The sequence below is a fragment of the Pongo abelii genome, chromosome 22 (genome assembly GCF_028885655.2).
Source record: "Pongo abelii isolate AG06213 chromosome 22, NHGRI_mPonAbe1-v2.0_pri, whole genome shotgun sequence".
Taxonomy (NCBI): Eukaryota; Metazoa; Chordata; class Mammalia; order Primates; family Hominidae; genus Pongo; species Pongo abelii.
The window spans coordinates 45,133,290-45,157,167 of record NC_072007.2 but is presented as its reverse complement, the minus strand read 5'-3'; the positions used below and the strand labels follow the sequence as shown (position 1 = coordinate 45,157,167).

At 44.9% G+C, this 23,878-nt stretch overlaps 1 protein-coding gene across 9 annotated transcripts in view; it reads left to right on the top strand.

The window, feature by feature from the left end:
* The window catches only part of RUNX1 (RUNX family transcription factor 1), a 260,885-nt gene that overhangs the window by 192,885 nt on the left and 44,122 nt on the right, over positions 1-23,878 (top strand). For 8 of the 9 annotated variants that reach the window (XM_002830660.6, XM_054542480.2, XM_063720879.1 and 5 more), the window contains one exon: positions 21,290-21,481. The exons of the other annotated variant lie outside the window; for it this stretch is intronic. In XM_002830660.6, coding sequence (XP_002830706.5) covers positions 21,290-21,481 — 192 coding nt within the window. The remainder of the gene's footprint in view (positions 1-21,289; positions 21,482-23,878) is intronic. 9 annotated transcript variants of the gene reach the window in all.

The following is a 23,878-nucleotide window of genomic DNA, read 5'->3' as shown; positions in this document are numbered from 1 at the left end:
TGTTGAAAAATTAACTTTATCGTGGAGCAAGAGCACCATCAAAAGGCATCCTTTGCCTGGAATGGGTTCTTACCAGCCCCAAGATGGGCTCTGTTTTCGGTTAGCACGTAGAGCACTTAGTAGCTTGTTGATATACTGAGAGTGTCTCCTCCTTAAGCACAAAAGACGGAGTGAAAGGATTTTTCAAGAAAAGGATATTTGAGAGTCTTTTGTTTGTTTGTTTGTTTGTTTTTGAGACAGAGTGTCACTCTGTTGCCTAGGCTGGGGTGCAGTGGCATAATCTCAGCTCACTGCAACCTCTGCCCCCGTCCCAGGTTCAAGCAATTCTCCCGCCTCAGCCTCTGGAGGAGCTGGGCCTACAGATGCCCACAACCACTCCCAGCTAGTTTTTGTATTTTTAGTAGAGACGGAGTTTCACCATGTTGGCCAGCCTGGTCTCGAACTCCTGACCTCAAGTGATCTGCCCACCTTGGCCTCCCAAAGTGCTGGGATTACAGGCATGAGCTACTATGAATGGCTGAGAGTTGTTTTTTTAATGTATGTTTTATATTTCTAGGATCTAATGAAAAACTCCAGCTCTCAGCTCACAAATCTGTAATGTAGGTGTCTCTATGCTAATATTGAGATTCCAAAGCATCTTCTGTACAGAGATTTCATTAAATAATTTGAATGCAGGAATTGATTCAATGCCATGGAGGAAGATATTTTGCCAAGGAGAGGTTGAGGAGAGTGAGCAGTGGGGACCCTAACTGACCCATCTTGGGGGGCTGGTCCTGGTGGTATGGATTGGGCAGCCTTTACCTGTCTGGTCAGGTATTTGTTACATCTGGAACATTGAGAAACTAAATTAAAAATCAAAAAGGTTAATTAACCTATTGGCCATTTCTGAGATAACTTCTGTCTGTCCCCAGGTTAAAGGAGTCTTTCACGTGACTGTGTTCTGCTTGAGCTCTTGATTTGTTGTTGTTGTTTAATTAAATATAGTTATTTCTATTTTAAAAGTGAAAGAGCTGGCTATAATTTTGGAAAGGTGGAACCCAGCAGATGCCGGGAAGTACAAGCCTGGAGGGAAAGACAGGCCTCTGCAGCTGCCCCCCTCCTCACAGGCAAGGATGACCATGTCTAGAGCTCACGGGATTCCTTTTGGGTGGAGGCAGCCTTGCCTCTGCTCTCTGGGCAGCCCGTCCTTGAGGACCAGGCCATTAATGTAGAGTCTGTGATGTGGTCTTTTTAAGGGTGGGGCTTCTAGCATCCACACATCAGGTGACATCTAGGATACTGTCTTAGAGGGCAGCTAGGGAGTAGGGTAAAATGTGCGGCTTTCTTTTTTTTTTTTTTTCTTTTTTTTTTTGAGGTGGAATCTCACTCTGTCGCCCAGGCTAGAGTGCAGTGGTGTGATCTTGGCTTACTGCAACCTCCGCCTTCCAGGTTCTAGCGAGTCTCCTGCCTCAGCCTCCTGAGTAGTTGGGATTATAGTCATCCACCACCATGCCCGGCTAATTTTTTAATTTTTTTCATAGAGATGGCAAGGTGTAGCCATTACTTACAAACTGTAGAGTGCTTCCTGAGGCACTAGCTTTCTTTCTGACTGATTTTTTTTTTAGAGGGAGTTATAGTTAAAATAGGTTGATCGAAGGGCCTAATCTTCACTCAGCTACTTTTTAAAGTACTTGGTTGAGATCATGTCATATGAGTATAATTCTTCTATGACTTTGAGTATATATAGCAAACCTATTATATATGTGAACATGAGAAATAGGATCTTTATATATGGAGAATGTGCTTCAAGTGAAGAAGAGAAATGCATGAAAAGTACCTGTGGGCCAGGCTCAGTGGCTCCTGCCTATAATCCCAGCACTTTGGGAGGCCAACGCGGGCGGATCATTTGAGGTCAGGAGTTGGAGACCAGCCTGGCCAACACAGGAAAACCCCATCTCTACCAAAAAATACAAAAATTGGCCTGGTGTGGTGGTGCATGCCTGTAGTCCCAGCTCCTCAGGAGGCTGAGGCAGGAGAATCGGTGGAACTCAGGAGGCGGAAGTTGCAGTGAGCCGAGATGGTGCCACTGCACTCCAGCCTGGGTGACAGAGTGAGACCTTGTCTCAAAAAAAAAAAAATAAAAATAAGGAAGGAAGGAAGGGAAGGAAGGGAAGGAACCAACCTGTAAACTGATGGTGATAATGGACCTAAAAATAATTGCTCTTAGGACTGAGTAACACCTAGTTCACATTGTTATTTTCTCTTAATCATAAAAATACTCGATAATAGCAATAGCTAACATTAAATAGTGTTATTTGCCCAACACTGTTCACAGTGCTTCACGCATATTAATTTATATAATCTTCAAAAGAACAGGCAGGGAAATTGAAGAAAAAAATATATCGTATACCTTGCCCAAGGTCACACAACTAGTAAGCCAGCATGTAAACTAAGGCGTCCAGACGCTGGCACGCACCGACGCCAGGGTCTGTTTTTAAGAACCGCACTGGCCGCTTTTTGAGCTTCATGGTAATGTAATTCCTGTATTTTTTATTGGGAGAATGTATCAATAAAGTTCTGGGTCACATATGGTTTTCTTCAAGAAAGCAGAGCCCTGTTGCTTTGGCATTCATCATTTTTTGTACTGACAGGAGGGAATCAGTGTTTTCCCCGGCAGGGCTGCAGGAAGTACCCTCCCTTCCCACACCTCCCCAGAGTTCGTCATACACAGCCACGGCCACGCTGGTCACAGGTGCCAGCAGTTGGTTCGGCTTCTGTCATCAGGGTCCACTTGGGGACCTGGTGTGAAGGGGGACCCGACCCTGTGGTGTTGTACAACATAGACTTCTTCTTCCGGTGTTGGCCTTCATAAAAGATGGGTAAAGTGGAGTGACTTGCAGAGTAGTGGTCCAAGTCTGGGTTCCCCTTTAACAAAGGGTTTCCTAGAGGACCCGTGTGCACAGCACATAGCCGCTGGGGGGGTGAAAAGATGTGTCACTCTTTGCTCTTGAGTGGTTATGAAAATGTCAGATGGTTTTATGGATCTGTGATCTCAGGATTGTAATTACCAATCCACAATCGCATTGCTCACTGGGAATTGCTTCAAGTGTATTTTCCAGGTAGTGAACGATGAGCTACTTAATTCCTCTTCCCTTGAATTCATCATATTTGGACTTGGACTTTAGTTCTTTCTAGCTGCAATCCTGATCCACACAGGAATTAAAAAGTAATTCTTCCTCCCCTCCCACCTAAAGCAGGAGCAAGGCAGAGGCTCAAAGAGGAGGAAAATGCTGTCCTGACTCACGTCCCCTCCTCCCCACTTTGAAAGGAATTTCGGGCCAAGCTGAAAGTTCTGGGGGGACTTCCCCCTGGTACTTTAATTCCTTCTGTGTGAAGCTCCTCAACTACCTGATGACTTGGCAAAGGCAGTTTTTAAAGCATTAATAATAATCGTGCCTAAATGTTTCCAGCGAATTTTAGAATGTATTTCTGTTGAATATTTTTAGTTGTATCAAACCAGACCAAGAAGAAGAATTTTACATGCATACAGATTTCCTTGACCCTAGAGTGGAGGTTAAGGTCTGAAAGGGCCCCTGGGGTGAATGGGAACCTAAGAGGACTGTGAAGGGAATGGGCTTCTGTCCCAGAAGCGGCAGTAACCCACCTGGTGCAGCTCTGAGTGAGCCGGCGTGGCCTGTGTATTCTTGGTAACTTTTCCTGTCTTATACAGAAACCATTGAGGTTTTTTGTGTGTGGTTGTTGTTTTGCTTCTTTTTTTTTTTGTTTTGTTTTGTTTTTTTTTTTTTTTTTTTGAGACAGAGTCTTGCTCTTTCGCCCAGGCTGGAGTGCAGTGGCGCCATCTCAGCTCACTGCAACCTCCACCTCCCTGGTTCAAGCAATTTTCCTGCCTCAGCCTCCCGAGTAGCTGGGACTACAGGTATGTCCCACCACGCCCGGCTAATGTTTTGTATTTTTAGTAGAGATGCGGTTTCACTGTGTTAGCCAGGATGGTCTCCATCTCCTGACCTCAGGTGATCCACCCGCCTCGGCCTCCCAAAGTGCTGGGATTAAAGGCATGAGCCACTGTGCTCGGCTGCCACTGAGATTTTTTAAGATGGCATTTGTATTGCTATAGAAAGAAAACAAAATAAGAGTTCCTTCCAGGTAATGTGAAAACCCAAAGAGATGATCTAGGCACCTTCTCAGTCCAATGTGGGAGAAGAGAAGAGGGAAGAAATTTACACCATTACATTGAATTTCTCTTTCCGTCTGGACCCTCGCAAAACCATATCACTAGTTTGAATGCCACACCAGTGAGGTCAGGATCTAAACTAATATATTGCAGTCCTTGTTAGAATTCATTATATGATGTGCCATAAGAAAAAAAAATCCTGTCTGCATTTAGGCTTCTGTTTCTTAAGCTTCAAACATGTAAAAAGGTTTCTGGATCCTGAATTTAGGGTCCTGGGTTTTCACACTGGCGCCACCAGGCCAGTGGGTGTGAACTTGAGCAATTATCTTAAATACTTTCGTCTTCATTTTCCTCTCCTGTTGAACCAGGCAATGGGACGAGATAATCTCTAAATTAGTTCTCATGCAAAAAGGGTAACAAAATATGGTCAGCAAAATAAAGCCGTTAAGTTCGTTCCCATAAACTGGCCCCTTAGAGGCCAAGGCCTCCAGGCCTTCTTCCCTGGGCAGTGCCATCCTAAATCACATCAGGCAAATCCACATGCACTCAGGTGGTACATGAGATAGACGTCGTTTTTTTGCTGTAAAATTTTTAAAGGGCTTTCTAATTTGTTCTGAAATTCTCTGGCTGTAAGTGGCTGCCCTGCCTTCTCTGCCACCAACATGTAATCAAGACTAGGGGTTGAGGTCTCCATTTTGGCACTTGCTAACACTGTGAGAGCCTATTCCTGGGGGAGCAGCTGGTCTGACTGAGCCTCTCTAAAACAGGGATAGTGGTAGTACTACCGTCACATCACTGGAAGGCTGAATGCAGCAGCCTCTGTGGCTTAGAACCATGCCTGGCACACAATACATATTCAAAAGAGGACAGTTGTAATTCAAGTTTAGTCTTGAAATCCTTTTAGAAATGAGAAAACTTTAACCAAAAAAGATATGTGGCTCCTAAATTTAAAAATTCATGAAGTTGCCATGATGGTACACTTTTTTTTTTTTTTACATTTAATTAAACATTTATAAATTTTGATTTTTTTTTCTGGATTTCGTTTTGTGTTGAGACCCAGTAAAATTTCTTTTCTAGTATAGCATGGGCCCTGGAAACACTCTGGGCACTGTTCCTAAGTCACTAATGGGTAAAACGACCTTGCCCCCAAATGTTGCACTTTGTGAAAAAGTGAGAAAGAAAAATCACGTCTGAGTAACATCAAACGTCAGTGCTTAAGATCTAACACGTGGGTCCTGTTCAGTAGAGGCAAGACACAGCTACAGAAGTCTCCACACTGTCCTAGAAACGTGACGTGAAATGTAGCAGGTGTCTTGGGGTTGGAATTATTGTACTAGGCAAATGCAGTGCATCTCCCAAGGGTGCCTGGGATCTCTCGCTGCAGTCAAGCTTTGCAAGCACAGAAACGTGGCCAGCCACCCACTGAGTTTCCTAAATCAATGACCAGCACTGGAGACCCTTCCATGTGTGCAAGGCAGCTCCACCTGCTGCCTGTGTCCTTTGGGGGTCTGATGGGGCAGCCCCGCCTGGGATGGTCAGGCCTTGTCATTGGGTGCACGCCTCCCATAGGGATGGGTGGACCCACAGCTTTCAGATGGATTGCGGTTGGCAGTCACAGCATCCCAGCACATTAAATACATCGACTCCTGTGCTTTCAGGTAGATTTAGAATTTTTTTCATACCCTAGCCACTTTCCATTTTTCATTTTGAAAAATTTCTCCTTGAGTTTTCTCAAAGGCTTCGGGTTTTTTTTGCTGTTGTTTTTTTTTTCCTGTAAGCCGTGTAACTAGGAAAGGCATTAGTAAGAATTTGATACACTGGGTCTCATGGAACTCCACTACTACCACCAAAATAATAATAGTAATAGTAATAATAATAATTCCAGTTTAGCTTAAATAAGTAAAAGCTACCCCCTTACACCATATCTGCGTTTAAATTCATTTGAGCTGCTTGGCAGTTTCTGTGTTCTCCTGTTCATTGCATATTCTTTTCCTTTAAAGGCAACTTTTAGAGAAGGTTTGATTTTTTGTGCTATCAAAGTATTAATTATGAAAAGTTGGCAATACAGAAAGGGTAAATTAGGTATAATCTATTACCGTACATTATGGCTATATTATCAGACATACCACAAGCCAGTGACATTTAGTTGGGTGTGAAATTCCTTTTTTATAGTATGATTGACACATGGTATATTTTCATCAACTTCTATGTGTAAATTATGCCGTATCACTGGTAAAATTTGCTATCACGAATAGCCAAATATTCTGGATTCACGTTCATAGGTGAAAGCCAAGCTAAAATATATATATAATAATATAATGTATATATTTTATATATATAATAATATAATGTATATTTTTATATATATAATAATATAATGTATATTTTTATATATAATATAATGTATATATTTTATATATATAATAATATAATGTATATATTTTATATATATAATAATATAATGTATATATTTTATATATATAATAATATAATGTATATATTTTATATATATAATAATATAATGTATATATTTTATATATGTGCCCAAAGCAAAGTTCTTTTCTGTTTGCCTTTTCGAAAAGTAACACAATGGAATCAATCTGCCAACTCTCTAGACCCCTAGAAAGTTATTTAAAGGCAGTACATTGGTTTGGTACTTTCATGATATACATATACTTAGTTTCCATTAAAGCAATTATTGACAAAAACCCAGACTGCTATTGAAATCTTTCAGTGTACTTCCATATACTGAAATGTCGGAACATTTGATACTTTGTTTGATTTTGTATTTGTTTTTGTTCACCATGGCTTGAAAGTCATATTCTGATTATTTAAAATAAAGAGTAAACATTTGAAATAAGTTCCTAAATACTACATAGATTTATGGCCCTTTGAATATTTTCCTGGTACCACCTTATTTTCACTTACCTTTGAAGTGGTTGTATGATATTTCCAGTTCACTCATTTGAAAGAGCTAGGAGAAATATGCGGAGCCACGTCCCACGCGCCTCTCGGACACTGCTCGCCAGGCATAGCCCAGTGTTTCAAGAGTGAACCAGGGGGCTGGGCACAGTGGCTCATGCCTGTAATCCCAGCACTTTGGAAGGCCGAGGTGGGCCGATTACCTGAGGTCAGGAGTTCGAGACCAGCCTGGCCAACATGGTGAAACCCCGTCTCTACTAAAAATACAAAAATTAGCCAGGCATGGTGGCGGGTGCCTATAATCCCAGCTACTCGGGATGCTGAGGCAGGAGAATCACTTGAACTCGAGAGGCAGAGGTTGCGGTGAGCCAAGATTGCTCCACTGCACTCCAGCCTGGGCGACAGAGTAAGACTCTGTCTCAAAAAATAAAGTGAACCAGGGTGCTCAGGGAGCCTCGGTGAGTGAGAAAGGAGTTTGGAGCTTCAAGTCTAAAACTGCGTTTCACACTTTTCCCATCTGTAGAATGGACTGCATGATACCTTCCTTGCTAGGGGATGTGAGGATTAAAAGAGATAGCCTGAAAGGTGAGCTGGAGCAGTGGCTGATAACGAAGCTCCAGAGCTGGCTTCCTGATTCAGCCTGGCCTCCCCTTCAGGATCAGAATAACCTCCCCACGCTCAGCCTCCTTGGGTATAAAACCAGGAGTATGATATCCCTCTGTTGGGGATTATTGTGCGGATTGAATAAAATAATTCATGTTAGGGCATAGCACCGTGCTGGGCACAGAAGTGCTCCTTAAATATTAGCTGCTATTATTGAAGCATGTGCTCTAGACAGGTAGGCCCCTTGACCATGTCCCAAAGACTTTATGAGAGGAAACAAATGGAATTCTGTTCAAGTGGGGGCCAAATATTTACCATTGCCAAGTTACTTAAAAAAAAAGAAAAAAAAGACTTGGCAGATTTGGCCCTCACGATACAGTACAATAAGGGCTTTTTCTCTTTTCCTTCCATACTACCTATTATTAATTCCAATTACTGCATCACTGAACTGGCTTCAACAAATGTATTCCTCATTGAAACATAACCCTGTTAACCATGTTGCCCTACTTCCTTGAGGGAGAGGTGATCTTTTTCCAATTAAAGGTTTTATCAAAATACAGTTCTGCTTCTTAACATGAAATACCTATGCTATTGTGTGACCTGCAAAGCTCTTAGCATCTAGAAGCTTCCCCTGGGTCATCTATAAGATGGGAGTAATACTGTGAGTTCTGCCTACTGCACAGGGTTCTTGAGTACACATTGAGATAATATATATCAATGTGCTTTTTAAGTAGTCTGTCAATTAGATAATATAAATATAATTAGATAATTAAAAAATAGAAAATCTATTGTTTCGCATGTACTATATTAAAATCTTAGGGATTTTAAATACAATTAATTGATTTCTTGAAAGTAGATATTATCTCGTCATGTCTTTCAGGATTGGTGAGAAGAAATTAAAGAGAAAAAATTTGAACATTTAAATCAGACCCCACTGTGAATCCATACTTTAGAAATTTTACCTTTTTCCAATAGCATATCTTAATGTTTTCTCTACCTACAACTAGATACCCTTTTTACATGTTGGAAACAAAAGAAGTAACCTTGGCAAATAGTTGAGAACTGACTTTTATTTGAATATACTTTTCTCTTGCAAGACCAAATACAGTTTTTCTTCTAAAACTCTGTTATTCCATTGTCTTTCAATGAAATGCTCACAGAACCAGAAGGCTTGGGAAGAGGCTCAGAGCACCTAAGAGTTGCTGAGTCCGTATTCCTTTTTTCCCCTGTGGCTTTTTATATACGCTGCTCGCCTGAGATTTCTGGATTTGATTTCAGGGAGGTGAAATGTTACACCCCTGAGTCTCAGTGCCAGTTTCCCAGGACGAGTCAAAAACTGCAGCTGCATGGAGGTGAGAATCTTCCAAGGCTCCAGAGGCCAGCTCGCTGTCCTGTTCATTTGCTAACATGCTGCCGGGAGCAGCTTCAGAGAAACCCGTTCTATTCTTTGGGTGATTCAGCCAGTCTCAAAATAAATAGGTAGCCGAGTGCAGGGAGAAAGAACTGGAAACCACTGAAATTTGAGTCTGGAGGGCTGGTCTGTTCTCGGGAGCTGCTCTGTTGAACTCTAAAAGGAATCTTGAGCCCTGGGCGAGGGAGCGGCCTGACCTGGTGGAAAGACTGCGGGCCTGCCAGTGAAGTCAATGTCTGGCCCTGCCTAGCTCAGTCAATCTCAGCAGCTCATGTCTCCTCTTAGACCCTCAGGTTCCTTGTCTACAGAAGGAGAAAGAAGAGGAGATTGAATGATTTTTAAGGTCTTTATCAGCTTCTAAAAGTTTGATTTGATGTTTGTAGGAGCAATTGTTCTTTCAAAGCACCATCTTCTAACCTCAGGAAGGAAAGCCCAGGGGCCACTGTGGTGTCCTGCCAAACTGGGAAGACAAAGATTGTGACTGAGAAGGTGGGGGCGGGGCAGGGGGAGAATGGGGAAGAAGGGAGAATGGATCAACTCATACCTCAGGCTGGGGAAAGAGATGAATGAAAGTCCATGCCAGAGTGACATGCTGTAAGTAGGGGAAATCTTCCTAACTAGAGTTCCCATGACTTTGGCAACATTTGAAAAAGAAAAAAAGACATCCTTAAACCCACAAAGTACTCAATTGTCCAAGCCCCAGTATGGCCAACTTCCCAAAGCTGGCTGGTCAGAGACCTTGGTGTTAATTCCTCAGCCAACTAAAAAAAAGATGGTGTGAGTTCTGTTGACTTAATTGTTGGAGTGTTTCTGAGTGGGGCCGCCTCCCTCCTCTGCCTCCTCGCAGTATTGTGGGCTATTCTGCATTACCTGCCCTACCTATCTTCACAATCTAGCCGCAAACAGCTTCGGTTGACCACACCACTTCCCTATTGAAAGTTAATACTGTTTGACTCATTCTATGTTAGTAACCTGAAGCCAAAGAAAACAAGGCAGAGAATAACTGGCTTGTGTGGAGTTTGGAAAGCTCTCGGAGGCCCCGCTTTCAAAATCCTATACAGTAGCTTTACTATATCTCTCCGCTGCAGCTGCTGAGAAAATGAAGGAAGCAGAAGTGGTTAAAAAAAAAGTTGGGGGTGGGGAAGAGACTGGGAAGGGAGTGGGGCGGGGTCCCCCTCCGGCTGGGAAAAGACAGGGTAATCTGTGGCAGTTTATGAGGGCTGTCTCCCTGAGCTGAGGTCTTGCTTTCACACACCAGAGTGTTCGCACAGAAGAGGGACTGTTGACGGAGTTAAAAGGAGAGGAAAGTTCAAAACAGTTGTTGAAAAGGCAGCTCTCCTATTGCCTGTGTAACACAGAGGAGTTGGGAGGCTGGTCTCACTAGGTCAGGCAGCCGTAGGCAGAGACTCAAGGTAGACAGGCCAGGGGGAAGGTGTGTACTTTTCGAATCGGGAAAGGATTGAGGAGGGGGAATGTTGCCGGACAGAAGGCTGTCCTGGGCATCCATCCTTGCCTCCATCCCTGTCTCCATCCCTGGCAAGGATGGAACCTTCCCTTCCTTCATTTCCTAACTGGCTCGGCACTAGTGTCTTGGAATAAACAGAACTTTCCCTTCCAATATTACCTGGCAGACAGTGGGACCAGCATCTTCATCACCATGCTGTGCTCTGTGGGAGTCTAGGCAAACAGCCACTCGCCCATTCAGGTAACTTTAGAAGAGGGCTCCCTCCTCACAGATGCCCTTCTCAGCAGGTGGCTGCTTCTGGCACGTGGACAACAGTGCATAGAAGTGAGCCTGATGCCTGAATGAGGCTGTCATGCCACAAACAACCGGAAGCCTTATTTGTGAGGGAGGGTCAATGTTCTGTTCAAAACAACTAGCTGCTGTTGGCTTTTGTACTAGTCAGTACTCAGGAGCTGTGAGTGGCCAGGGTGCCCTGTCCTTCTATACCAGCCAGGGCCTGCTCAGCCATCTGTCCAAGGGCTTTGCGAGGCCAGCCCAGAACTTCAGTTGGCGTCTGTGACAGGAGAGAGGCTCAGAGTCAGATGCTGTTCCCCTGCTGCTGGGAAAGTCCCCGAGGCCCAGGGGGCAGGGCTTTTAGAAATAGGAGGGAATTTCCTTCCCTCTTTTTAGAAGTACAGAGGAGGAGAGATCATCCTCCACACTGCTGGATGAGCATTCCAGAATAAATCTAGTCCAGGAAAGGGGCTCACTCATTCATTCGTTCACTCACTCACTCATTCATTTATTTGTCCAGCATTTATGGAGGCATCACCCAACCTTGGAAGGGCCCTGCATTTACCTCGGTCCTGTCCAAACATGCTCAGTGTTTCTGCCAATTATGCATGAGATCTGCTGCTGCAGGAGGGGAACTGAGATTCCTGCAGGGAGGTTAGGAGGCCAGTGTGGAGAGCCGCAGTGCTGGTAACATGCTCACGCAAGCAGTGTGTGTGCGCCTCTAGATCTTCTTCTCCTGGCCCCCAGGTCTTGCCTATCTATCCCAGGGCTCACCCTGCTGATGCCTGAACTCCAAAGCCATGTCAGAAGTTCCAGGCAGCGTTCTGTGAGTCAGTGCTCCTCTATCCATAGTGTGCCACCCGCCACCAACACTTTCTTTCCCTTCTGCAAGTCGCCTTCTCTTTAGAGTCTGTCCCTGGGCAGGAGCTACTCTGATCAACAAATCCATGTAACTGGGGGTTTCCTTGAGATAAGACCTTAACCTAGGGAGGGTTGCTAATAGTTGGGATTATAGGCTGGTAGAAGAAGAAAAACCTTGAACTTAGGAGCTCTCTGCACCCCTCTTAAGAAACTGCCTCCACTTCCCCCACAGAGGGCTACCTCTGGTCAAGAGCAAAAGCCAGCAGGCGGCTTCTCTGCCCTGAGCTCAAGTTACCTCCTTAGTCACCAAACAGAAATGGACAGTGAGCCCTGGCGACTGGGGATGGCAGATTTAGATTTTGAGTGCTCTGCTTTTAGGAGAGGCCCGAGTGTCATGTGAGTGGGCGAAAAACTTCACTGCTCGTGGCAATGAGCCCTGGACTCAGGGAACAGAGTTTTGTTTGGGTTTCTGTCCCGTGAGTCTTGGGCGCGTGGTGCAGGGAGGGTGGGGAGGGGCAGGCCTGTGTGCGTCTCTGGCTTGAAGTTGTGTTGGTTGTTGATCTTGCCTTGGCCTTGGCCAGCCTTTCCCCTCCATTGACTGTTGGCTGCTACACTTGTCTTGGCCCATGTCCTGAGGGCGATCACAGAATGGTGTGTGTGTGTGAGTGGTTGTATGGATGTGTGATGGATGTATATGTATGTATGTGTATATATGTGTATGTCAGTATGTGTGTATGTTTGTATATGTGTGTCTCCATGTCTGTATATCTGCCTGTGTGTATATGCATGTGTGTCCCTGTGTGATATATGTATGTGTGTGTGTGTGTCTGTGTATATGTGTCCCGGTTTGTGTCTGTATGTGTATATGTGTCTGTGCATGTATTAGTATATGTGTCTGTGTGATGTATGTACATGTGTGTCTGTGTGTATTTATATGTGTGTAACCCCACGTGTGTTTTATGTCTGTGTGTGTATCTGTGTGTCTGTATGTGTTTACATGCATGCCTGTGTTTGTGTGTATATGTCCATGTGTGTCTGTATGTGTGTATATACATGTGTGTCCATGTGTATCTATATTTGTTTTGTTTTGTTTTGTTTTGTTTTGTTTTTTGAGACAGAGTCTCGCTCTGTCGCCCAGGCTGGAGTGCAGTGGCACGATCTTGGCTCATTGCAACTTCTGCCTCCTGAGTTCTAGCAATTCTTCTGCCTCAGCCACCCAAGTAACTGGGACTACAGGCACGTGCCACCATGCCTGGCTACTTTTTGCATTTTTTAGTAGAGACGGGATTTCACCATATTGGACAGGCTGGTCTCAAACTCTTGACCTCATGATCTGCCCACCTCGGCCTCCCAAAGTGCTGGGATTACAGGCATGAGCCACCGCGCCCGGCCGCATCTGTATGTTTTTATGTGTATGTCTGTGTCCGTGTGTATGTCCATGCATGTCTGTATGTGTGTATGTATGTGCATGTGTGCCATGTGTGTTTTTGTATGTCTCTGTGCGTGTGCATGTGAGAGGGTACTCACTACAAAGAAACAGGAGAAGCTGGTGGACTTTGCTTATGTCAGGGTGCCACTCTCAACTCAGCAAAAGAGCCTTTGACCCATTCTTTTTGATTTTTTACTATGAAAATAAATGAGTTTTCCTGATTGATTTAATTTTTTTTTTTTTTTTTTGGAGAGGTCTCCATCTGTCACCCAGTCTGGAGTGCAGTGGAGCAATCTTGGCTTACTACAGTCTCTACCTCCTGGGTTCAAGATATTCTCCTGCCTCAGTCTCCCAAGTAGCTGGGACTACAGGTGCGCACCAACATGCTTGGCTAATTTTTTTATATTTTTACTGGAGATGGGGTTTCACGATGTTGGCCAGGCTGGTCTTGAACTCCTGACCTCAAGTGACCCACCTGCGTCAGCCTCCCAAAGTGCTGGGATGAGCCACCATGCCTGGACTGATTTAACTTCTAATGAGACGATTATCCATGAAACTATGCTCAGTTATGATATTGTATTTTTTCTCAGCAAGAAGTTTTTCTGTAGTTACATTTCAGCTGAAAACTTTAATTACAACTTCCTTCACCTGAAATGATTTCTACTTTCCCACAGCCTAGTGGAGGGTGATTGGACAGCACCAATCATGAAGGACCTGAGTACTCATTCATTCATTCAGCCAACATTAGTGAGCCTCCTGGGCTCCATTTGGTTTTATAGGTGCTGGAGACATGGCTGTGCAGAAAAAATACAAAATCCCTGTCCTTGTAGACCTTACAGTCCCATGGGTGCAGACAGACCCTGGATAACATTAACATGTGCTATGGAGAAAACCTAAGCCAAAGGGCTAGGGATTGGCTGGATGGGGGACAGTCTGCAACTTAAAAGGGGATCTGTAGGAACTCCTCAGGGAGAAAATGACATTTTAGCAAATACTTGAAGGGTGGGAGGGGTTAGGTCCACAGGGATCTCAGGGAAGAGCCTCCTGAGCAGAGTAAACAGTAAGTGCAAAGGCCCCGGGGCAGTGACACAGGAGCAAGAGCAAGGTGGCCACTGCTGCCGGAGCAGAGGGGAGCTCAACCCATCTGCCTTCTAGTTTCAAGTAGGGGCATTTGCCTTAGAAAGCAGGCTTAAGAAAATGCCACCTGACCTCAGAAACCTGTACTTTATGTCACCTGAGAGGCCACTGTAGGACCATGGTTTGGGAAGGCCCAGAGTAGGAAAGCCCCATGCACAGGTGGACCCAGTGGGTGCTTGCTTTCCTGTTACCACCCACAAGAGTACAAAAGCTCTTTCCAACCAAAGGCTCTGCTATTCCTGCTGGTGATTCTCTGGGGCTAAAGCATCACCCCTCTAGAAATCCCTGAGTGGGTAGAAGGGATTCCTAGGAAGTGGAGGTATCCTAGGGGACTTGCCAGGATTCATCCACCTCTAAGAGGCTTAGGGGCATGAGCTAGAGGAACGGGGGCCTGCACAGGGAGTGTGGGCAGGGTGGGTGGCGGGTACTCACCTAGGACTTATGTGCCTTCTGCCACTGTTGGAAAAGGTGGGCATTTGGGGCAAATGTATCATTGTTTCTCAACCCAGACAAGAAGCTGGGAAATGAGAGCCTGGATGAGTGTTCCGCAGACTGGCTTTCTTCCCAGGTGCAGCCTCTGACAACTTCCTAGCAAATTTTAAGGTGTGTTTAATGTCCCACTCCCTCTGGACTCAGCCTTGGGATGGTAGAGGGGGAGGGGTGAAAGCAGAATGGAATGTCCCAGTCAGTAGGGTAGCACGAAAGGCTCTGTGAAGGCTTAAAGGAGAGAGGAGAGCACCTTTGAATACTAAAGTCAAAGGTCACTCATAACTAACTGTCCAAAGGGTCACTGATGAAACAGCTGGAGGCAGAGGGAGAGTGAATTCTTAGGACACCTCGTGCAGAGCTGCTGACCCCCAGCACACAGAAAGATAGAGCAGGCCAGGTAGGATCCCAGGCTGGGCGACCTGGTGGGGATCAAGACAGAGCTCTGAGACCAACCTGACAGTTAGACTTGGCACTGGCTCCCGGAGGCCAGGTGTCTGCCTGAAAAAAGACAAAAGGGAAAACTTTGAAAGTCGTAACCTCATTAGAAGTTGTTCAAGAAAGACTGTGCTTAGAACCAGTTGAGCAGATAATCGCAGCAGATGTAATTGCTGTGGATGCTTTTAGAGTCCCTTGGAGTAATCCTTCTTAGTCTCTTAATTCCAGGCTTCCAGATATGGAGTCTCAGTGATGAAGAGACTTGTTCTTGTCCACAGCAAAGTTTGGTAGAAAAGCAGATTTAGAATGGAGAATTCTTAATGCCTACACTAGCATTCACGTTTCCCTGGGACCATGTTGTTTCTCTAGAGGGGAGGAGGATTGTGGGATCTGCACCCAGTCATATGGGCACTCAGATAACTTAACTGCTGCATTTGTGGAACGGAATAAAGGTTCCATGTAACCCTTCCCTGCCATTCCCCAAAGTCTTTCTATAGATGGCACAGCAGAAATTACTTCCTACTTGAGAATTTGGGGTTCACCTTAGCAATCAGACTGATTTTCATGACAGTGACTCTAATAGAATGTGCCCAGTTATTGTAGGAGACAGAGACAGTCACACACCTGCCTATCTGCAGGGCAGAGTTTGGGCATTTTCAGCTGCTCTGTGCATATTGAAGAGTTAAAAAAATGAAAAGACGGCCAAATAGTTATCACCAAAAGGAGGCCGTCAGTCATTGCTCATGAACACAGTCTAAACACAGTTCAGGCATATTTAGTTCATGTGTTTCTCCCCAGCACACAGCAAATCAGAAGCAGGCAGGAGAAGGGAAGTAGTAATGCACATTGGAAGCTTGAGTACCAGGAGGAGCTCTCCCTCTCCTGCAGATATTCCCAGTGTGCTCCCTGTATCGGCAGCCTCAGCATCACCTGGGACCTTATTAGAACTCCAAATTCTCAGGCCCTTCACCCTAGACCAACCTACCACACTAGAATGCCCAGGTAATTCCATTGCCCACTCAAGCAGGTGAAACACAGCCTCACAGCCTGCAGGTCACAGTGTGGCTGGGGCTGTCTTCTGATTCTACACACACACTGGGAGCAGAAGTGAGATGGTCGAGGCAGAATACAAAAGTTCAGGTGCTTTTGTGTCTCTGAGATCTAAAACTATGAAGCATTGTGTACTTCTCCATCCTGTTCGCTTTGAGTTCACAGAAATGTATATTTCTAGGTGCACTGAGTGTACATCCTGAGTGTGTATGTCCGTGGGTGTTGAATTTCTAGGTGCACTGAATGTACATCCCGAATGTGTGTGTCGGTGGGTTTTGAATTTCTAGGTGCACTGAGTGTACATCCCAAGTGTGTGTGTCGGTGGGTGTTGAATTTCTAGGTTCACTGAGTGTACATCCCTAGTGTGTGTGTCAGTGGGTGTTGAATTTCTAGATGCACTGAGTGTACATTCCGAGTGTGTGTGTCGGTGGGTGTTGAGAGTGTGTGTGTTTTCAGACCTGCCCTCTTCGTGTAACTGGCCGTGTGAGACTGGGCAAATGATATAACTTCTCTGAACCTCACATCCCACACATTAGTTAAAAACCAAGGCTGATTTCTCTGGCCATTCTCCAGTTCTGAAGTACTCCAACCTTGTGGTGTTGTCTTAGCTTAACGATATGAGAAGAAATTGGGGCGGGGGAAAGTGAGGCTACCCATAGTTATTTAGCACTGGGTGATATATAAGCATGCATATATAATATGAATTAGAATGTATACTGACGTACTATATACCATTATGTAGTTTATGTTATGTAGTATATATAATATACATGTGGTATGGTATATAATATTGAACAATATTTCCCAACATTAAATTAGCCAGCAGATGGTTAGGTCTGCAATTAGGGAGATTTATTTTACCACCTGCAAGGGGCTTCAGGAAGGGTCATATTCAGTACTGTCACTTTGAAATCCTAATGACCGTGCAACCTAAAGGTTAGACTGTGATACCAGGAAAAGTAAGCTGTTCTCTACACACGTTGATTTCTTTTCCGTTGTCATAAAACAGTAGCAAATCAAAGGAAGAAAATCCCATGTTTTTATATCCAGATTCATGTAGTGAGTATCTAATTGACTGGCCAACATCTTCTGAAATACAGATATCCTTTTAAAATTGACTATATAAAATTCTTATGTGCTTTTAGAAGAACCACAATTTTATACATGTATATACAGAGAGAAATATATCTTTTTGGTATTATGCTTTTGCATAGATTTGGCTCAACGGCTCATCAGGACAGTCTTCTGAGTATATACCTTCCTCATTTTTCTGCTAAGAGTCTATCAAGAAAACTAGTAAACCCATATCAGAAACAATATGTTGTTGACTGCCAGAAAATTCTTTATTCTCTCTAACCAAAATTTTCCAAGAAACGGTGGCAATTTAACCTGGTTTCTTTAATGGAAGATCATATATTACATTTATGTTACTTACAGCCACAGATCACAATGGTGTCTTGAAAAAGGCAGCTCGGTTATCAATGAGATATGCATACCTGCTCAGTTTAGTTTGTACAGCAGAAAAGTGAAAGCTGGTCTCACTATCTGTCACAAAATATCATAACATTTAAGGATGGCCTAGTGAGCAGCCAACCCCGAAAACAACAGGAATGCCTTTGGAATGAAGTAAAATTTAGCAAATGGCATTGACTTATTTTTATTATATATAATGTTTCCCCTTTTTTAGATTTTTATGACTCTGCATACATAATAAAATTCCAACCAAGTACTTTCGTTTTTTTCAAAAATGAGAAAATGGTAATAGAAGAATTTAGGACCTTTTTCAACTCTGCTTAAGATTAAGATGTCCCAGGGTGAAATCTTGATGTGCCCACTACTTTAAGCACCGCCCTGTAAACATTCACAGTTGATTCCAAACATGCTGAAGAAGCCAAGCTGCCAGCATGCAGGTGTTCAGAGCTGCAACCTGGTTCTACCCAAGGGCTTGACCCAGGGTTGAATTCCCTGTTGCTCTCTAAAGCCCAGTACTCAGGGAGAAAGAAGAAAAATGAATTGGATAGTAGATATTTTCCATACTCCTCTATTTAACATTCAGGGGGCAAATGAGCCTTTTAACTGAACACAGATACAGGAAACTGAAGACATAAAGTGTTCATTTTCCCCAGCTTGAAAGTTTATATTGGAAGTTCCTATATTTCATGCAAAATATTGCTATTTGGCACATAAGGTCTGATGGTTTCAGAAAGTAAGAATTAGATCTTCCTTTGATCTAGCTTGTAAGTGCATCTGAACCACACCTTGAATATGATAATGCTTCTCATTTCCCCTGTGCCTTGGTGTTACAGCTCTCCAGCACCATTGTGAGCCTGAGGGTCAAGACCCCTACCAAGGCAAATAACGTTCCTACTTACTCCCAGGAACACACATGGGGAGAGTGGAATGGGCTCTTCCCCAATCCACCAGCATTAAACTCAGCCCTGAGACTCCCAGGGCTTAGAAAACAGCTTAGAGTGAAGAATTGTTTTCTCTGAGAGTTATGCCTGAACACTTCTGCTAAAGCAGACAGTCATCAGTTAATCTCTATAAATGACTACAATTTTAGCAGGTATCAGCTGGTATAGAAATTGCTCACAAGTTAAAGCTTCTCATTTCTAAGTACATAGTAATGAGGGGGACTAATTAAAATAAAAAACAAAGAAACAAACAAAAAAAAAAACCTCATGTTGTGCCTGACCACAGGACTGGCTTACCTGGAATGATGATTCCTGTTGGGTGTCTCCGTGGCACAGGTCCCCACGCTTGCTGGCTAAGAGAGACACAACTGGCGAGAGCTTTTCTTCCAAGGCTGGCTGTAGACTCTACCACGTCAAGTGCTGTGTATTCAGAATGACCTCGCTCACATCACTCTCCTGGGTCACCCACTGTCCTTGACGCAGTGTTTTCAAAAATGCCACTAAGTGCCTGAGGAATGTGAAGTTTTGAAATGAGCACAAAAGCTGCTGGCAGCCTTTGCTGACTGGCATTATTTCTGAGGCAGATAGAGCTCTCCACAGTCATTCTTCCTGCCTTCTTCTTTACCCCAACTTGTAATGCCAGGCATTAGACTGTGGTAGGAGGTTACAGGGCTGAGTTATTATGTTTTGAATGGTTGTTCCATTGGAATTGTTTTTCTGCAAGAAAACTGCAGATTTTTCAGTTTGATCATCAGGAAGCCAAGGATCTATGGCAGAGATAAGAGGAGGGAGGAGCTAAGGAAGGCTTCATCCAGAGTCACTGAGTCACACCATGACTGACCAACACAGAGCGTTCTAGAAAAAAGACATTTTCATACTTCTGAGGGAAAGTGATGACGGGGGTTGCTCCAAGACCTGGCCCCGTGGCCTTTCATCCACAAAGCCGGTGCTTAAAATACTCAGCCGAGAACAGGCCTCCCACATGTGTGCTGAGCCTGCCTGACTCAGGCTGTTTGCGTTCAGGTCCCCTGTTGTGGGCTGGAGCGCTGAATCAGAGTCCAGATTTGCCTTGGTGACACATGACAAGAGGGGCCATTGCATTTGAACTATACAAATATTATGCTTAAGTATTTTTCCTCATTTTGGAGCCAAACAGGTCTCATTAATGATAAAATCACTGCAATGTAGTGGGCCCTTTTTTTCTGGTCTGGAATTTGAGACAATATCAACTGTGCCAGGGGGCCTGGCAGCAGGAAGAAATGGCCAGCCATGGAGATTTGCAGCCATAATGCAAGTTATACCATTTAATTTTATAATTGTAGCCATTGGGAGCTGGACTACAGTGCACTTCTCGTGGTCTGGTCTTACCCCAGGCTGAGGGAGTGGAATCAAGGGGGCCTCTTTCTAGTCTAGGATTGGGTCAGAGCATGTGAAAGAGTACTTTATGGGGGCAGCGGGCAGGCTGTTTCTCAATCTGGCTTTGGGGACATTTGACAATAGGGAACAGGGGTTGTGCAATCGATCAAGGACTCTTTATTGGAACCATAAGGCTGAAGAAGCAGCAGGAGGCCATTGTCTTCAAAGGAAAAATGAATGGCCCAGGCCTCCTGTGGCTACCGCCCTACCTTGGAGCTTCAGCTTTGCATGACAGGACTGGCTCTGGTTTAAGGACATTTTGAGAAAACCGTAGGCCCCAGTCCCCCATGAGTGGCCTCTGCTTGCTGCTTCCTGGTGACAGTTGTTTTGGTGAAGAGCACGATGAGGACACTTGCTATCTATATAGACACTGAGGGGCCCACCATCCCACCCTATATAGACACTGAGGGGCCCATTATCCCATCCCACCAGTCCTGAGCCCCCTGGGGAAGCTCACCAGATAGGCTGTAGCTACCTCTGGGCTCCAGTGGACCTATTCTGCTGGGAATATTGGACAAGACACAGGCGAGGCCTTCCTGTCAAATCCTTCTTAGGGGTACATGGGGGAGTCGGCTTCAGGGAAGAAGGAATGCCTTGTGAAAAGCCTGTGAGGAGAGGAAGAGGGAGAGGGGCTGAGGATGCCCTGCGTGTACCTGGAAATCTGACCTCCCCAGACGCTGTGGGTTTGCAACCACGCCTCATTTCCTCTTGGAAGGGGCCCTACCACTAAGCTGCAGGGCCCACCTTGCTGCCTCTAAAACGCGCCAGTGGCTGGGTTTGCAGTAAGGAACAGCCGTTCTGATGCCCCTGGGAGGCCACGTTTCCTGGCTGCCACAGCACAGCCCCTGGCATGTGGCCATGTGCCAACAATTAATGCACCTCTTTCCCTCCCGGCATCACCACCACCACCAAGTTCTGTATCTCACTGAGTTGTGCCCATTGGAAGTGGGTGTAGAGGGTTGGGGAGGGTGCTGAGGCCCAGACTGGGGGAGCACTCTGTGGTCAAGGCGGTGAAAGGGGGCCCATTCTGCTGAGAGAACAGTGGCCCCAAATTTAGCTGGCATATATCCAGCGAGTCTATGTTGGGGTGAGGGGAGAGAGAGGGGAAGGACAAGAAAAGCCCCAATTTTAGGAAATCCACAATACTTTTTCTGATCTCTTCCCTCCCTCCTTCCCTCCTCCCATCCCCTCCCCTCCCTGCTCCCCACAATAGGACATCGGCAGAAACTAGATGATCAGACCAAGCCCGGGAGCTTGTCCTTTTCCGAGCGGCTCAGTGAACTGGAGCAGCTGCGGCGCACAGCCATGAGGGTCAGCCCACACCACCCAGCCCCCACGCCCAACCCTCGTGCCTCCCTGAACCACTCCACTGCCTTTAACCCTCAGCCTCAGAGTCAGATGCAGGGTAAGTACCAGACGGAGCCCACTGCCCGCCTCTCCTGCACCTGGGCCACCACCCACAGCTGGACCCCATGTGCACATACCCTCTCAGACCAACTGGGGTTTCCCCTTAATGCTCAGAGAAAGGCCTCGAACCAACAGCACCACCTGGGAGCTGTTGGAAATGCAGAGTCTTGGGCCCCAGCCCAGACCCACCGAGTCAGATCTGCATTGTAACCAGATCCCCACAAGGAAAAGCACTGCTACAGAGGATACGAGGAGCTCTGGGTATAGATATCCATATTGGATAGATAGCTCTCTTGAATTTTTTAAGAGTTAGCTTTGGCTATGCTGTTTTTTTACCTACCCATTAGGCTTGAAGACACACACACAGACACACACACACACCACACACACACACACACACACACACACACACACACACACACACGTCAAGCAAAGTGAAGATGGGAATGTTTCAAGTTCTCGCTATTGCCAGATTATTTGTGGGTTTTGTATCTAGTGGTTTTTTTTTATTATTAAGAAATAGTAGAAATGTATGGATGCCATCACATCAAGGGTGTTATTTGCAAATCAATATAGAATGCAGGTCCCCCCATCCCATGGGGCTAGCTGGCAATTACTAAAGCGCTGTAAGATGCAATAATTGCCTAAGGCCCACTGTGCCAAATTAGATAATACAAGAAGTTCATTTACACTGTAGAACCAGTGACGTCAATGACTGTTTGCTCTGTGATACCGTTTCAAAAATCCAAAATGCAGACTTTTCTCTGTGCCATGCAGGATGCAGCTGTGTGTGATATGGTTTACAGTAATATTTCTTTCTCAAAGTAGCAGGCTTGTTAAGGAAAAGATAAGCAACACATCTCGGGAAAAGGGCAGGTGGCCAGCAATCGATGTGGTAGCTCTTTGCCCCTCTCGGACAGCAGGAATTAGCTTCCCCAGGCATTTTCTGTATGTGAGTTGTATTGTGGGATGTACGAATATCATCTGTTCCTTTGGGTTTCCAGCCCAGTAGCTCTCTATTTTGGGTTCAAACATGGGTTCTCAGGCTGGGCGCGGTGGCTCACGCCTGTAATCCCAGCACTTTGGGAGGCCGAGGCAGGCGGATCACGAGGTCAGGAGATGGAGAGCATCCTCGCTAACACGGTGAAACCCCATCTCTACTAAAAATACAAAAGATTAGCCAGGCGTGGTGGCGGGTGCCTGTAGTCCCAGCTACTCAGGAGGCTGAGGCAGGAGAATGGTGTGAACCTGGGAGGCAGAGGTTGCAGTGAGCTGAGATCACACCAGTGCACTCCAGCCTGGGCGACAGAGCGAGACTCCATCTCAATAAAAAAACAAACCAAAAAAAAACATGGGTTCTCAAAAGGCATGCCCACTGTCTCCCTTGGAGCTTGACAGCCCATGCCATTAGCTCTCACTGTTAGGTTTCTGGGGAAGGTTCTTCTACTTGATTGGAAAATTTCCAAATAAGTCTTTCCAGAAGATACTATGCACGCAGCTAAGTGGCCTGTCTGTGGAGTAGCCCTTTTGTAAACAAACAGAAACCTAAAGCTTGATGTTTTGGGGGGCTGCCTGTCATCTATAGGTTCATTTAGGTGTATTTAGGAAGAGGATCCATGAAACCACTGGTTTCCTGTTACATAATAATCATTAATAATGATTTTAAATGTGTACATTGATTTTTTTAAATTCCAAAATACAAGCGTGTATGGTAAATTAACTCAAATGGTATGTTAAGTGAGCAAGATGGGCTTGGGGCAAAACAAAACTTTGCTTCCAAAGAGGATACAACTCTCAAGGAGATTCTTTCATCTTGCCTTTAAGGTCATTTAAACTAATTCACATCATCTTCAGAAAACTAATTCACATCATCTACTCATGTGTAAAATCAAAAGGAAGACTCTGTTTTCTCAGTCTCTCATTGCCTAACTGGCCATTTATACTACTAGGTTGATTAAGGGATTTGCCTTTTTCTGCTGATATGGGAACAAAAAGTCTTAAGCATTTTTAAAGGCAATGGAAAATTCAGCCACATGGGGGAAAATTGATATTGTCACCACTGAGTTGCTCTGTTTCTTGGTGAAGAGTGAATCTAATCTGATTTCCTTCTTCATCAGATATGCCTCTTTAACAAAAATAAAAAAAAATGGGGGGAAGTTGCACATTGAATTCTCATCCTCTGAAGCTCCTGGGCAAAAGCATTATTGTAGACCGTGTGATGGGCATTCATCAGCTCTTTGGAGTCCTATATGCTTAGTAGAGTATCAGGTTTAACACTAAGCATCGCCCCTTTTTTGTTCCTCTTGAAAACTTTTACTTCTGCAACATTTAAGAAATCATAACTCGCTTTTAGAGTTCCCTAAGGGCTTGGTCGCTACTCTAAAGAACGTGTGAA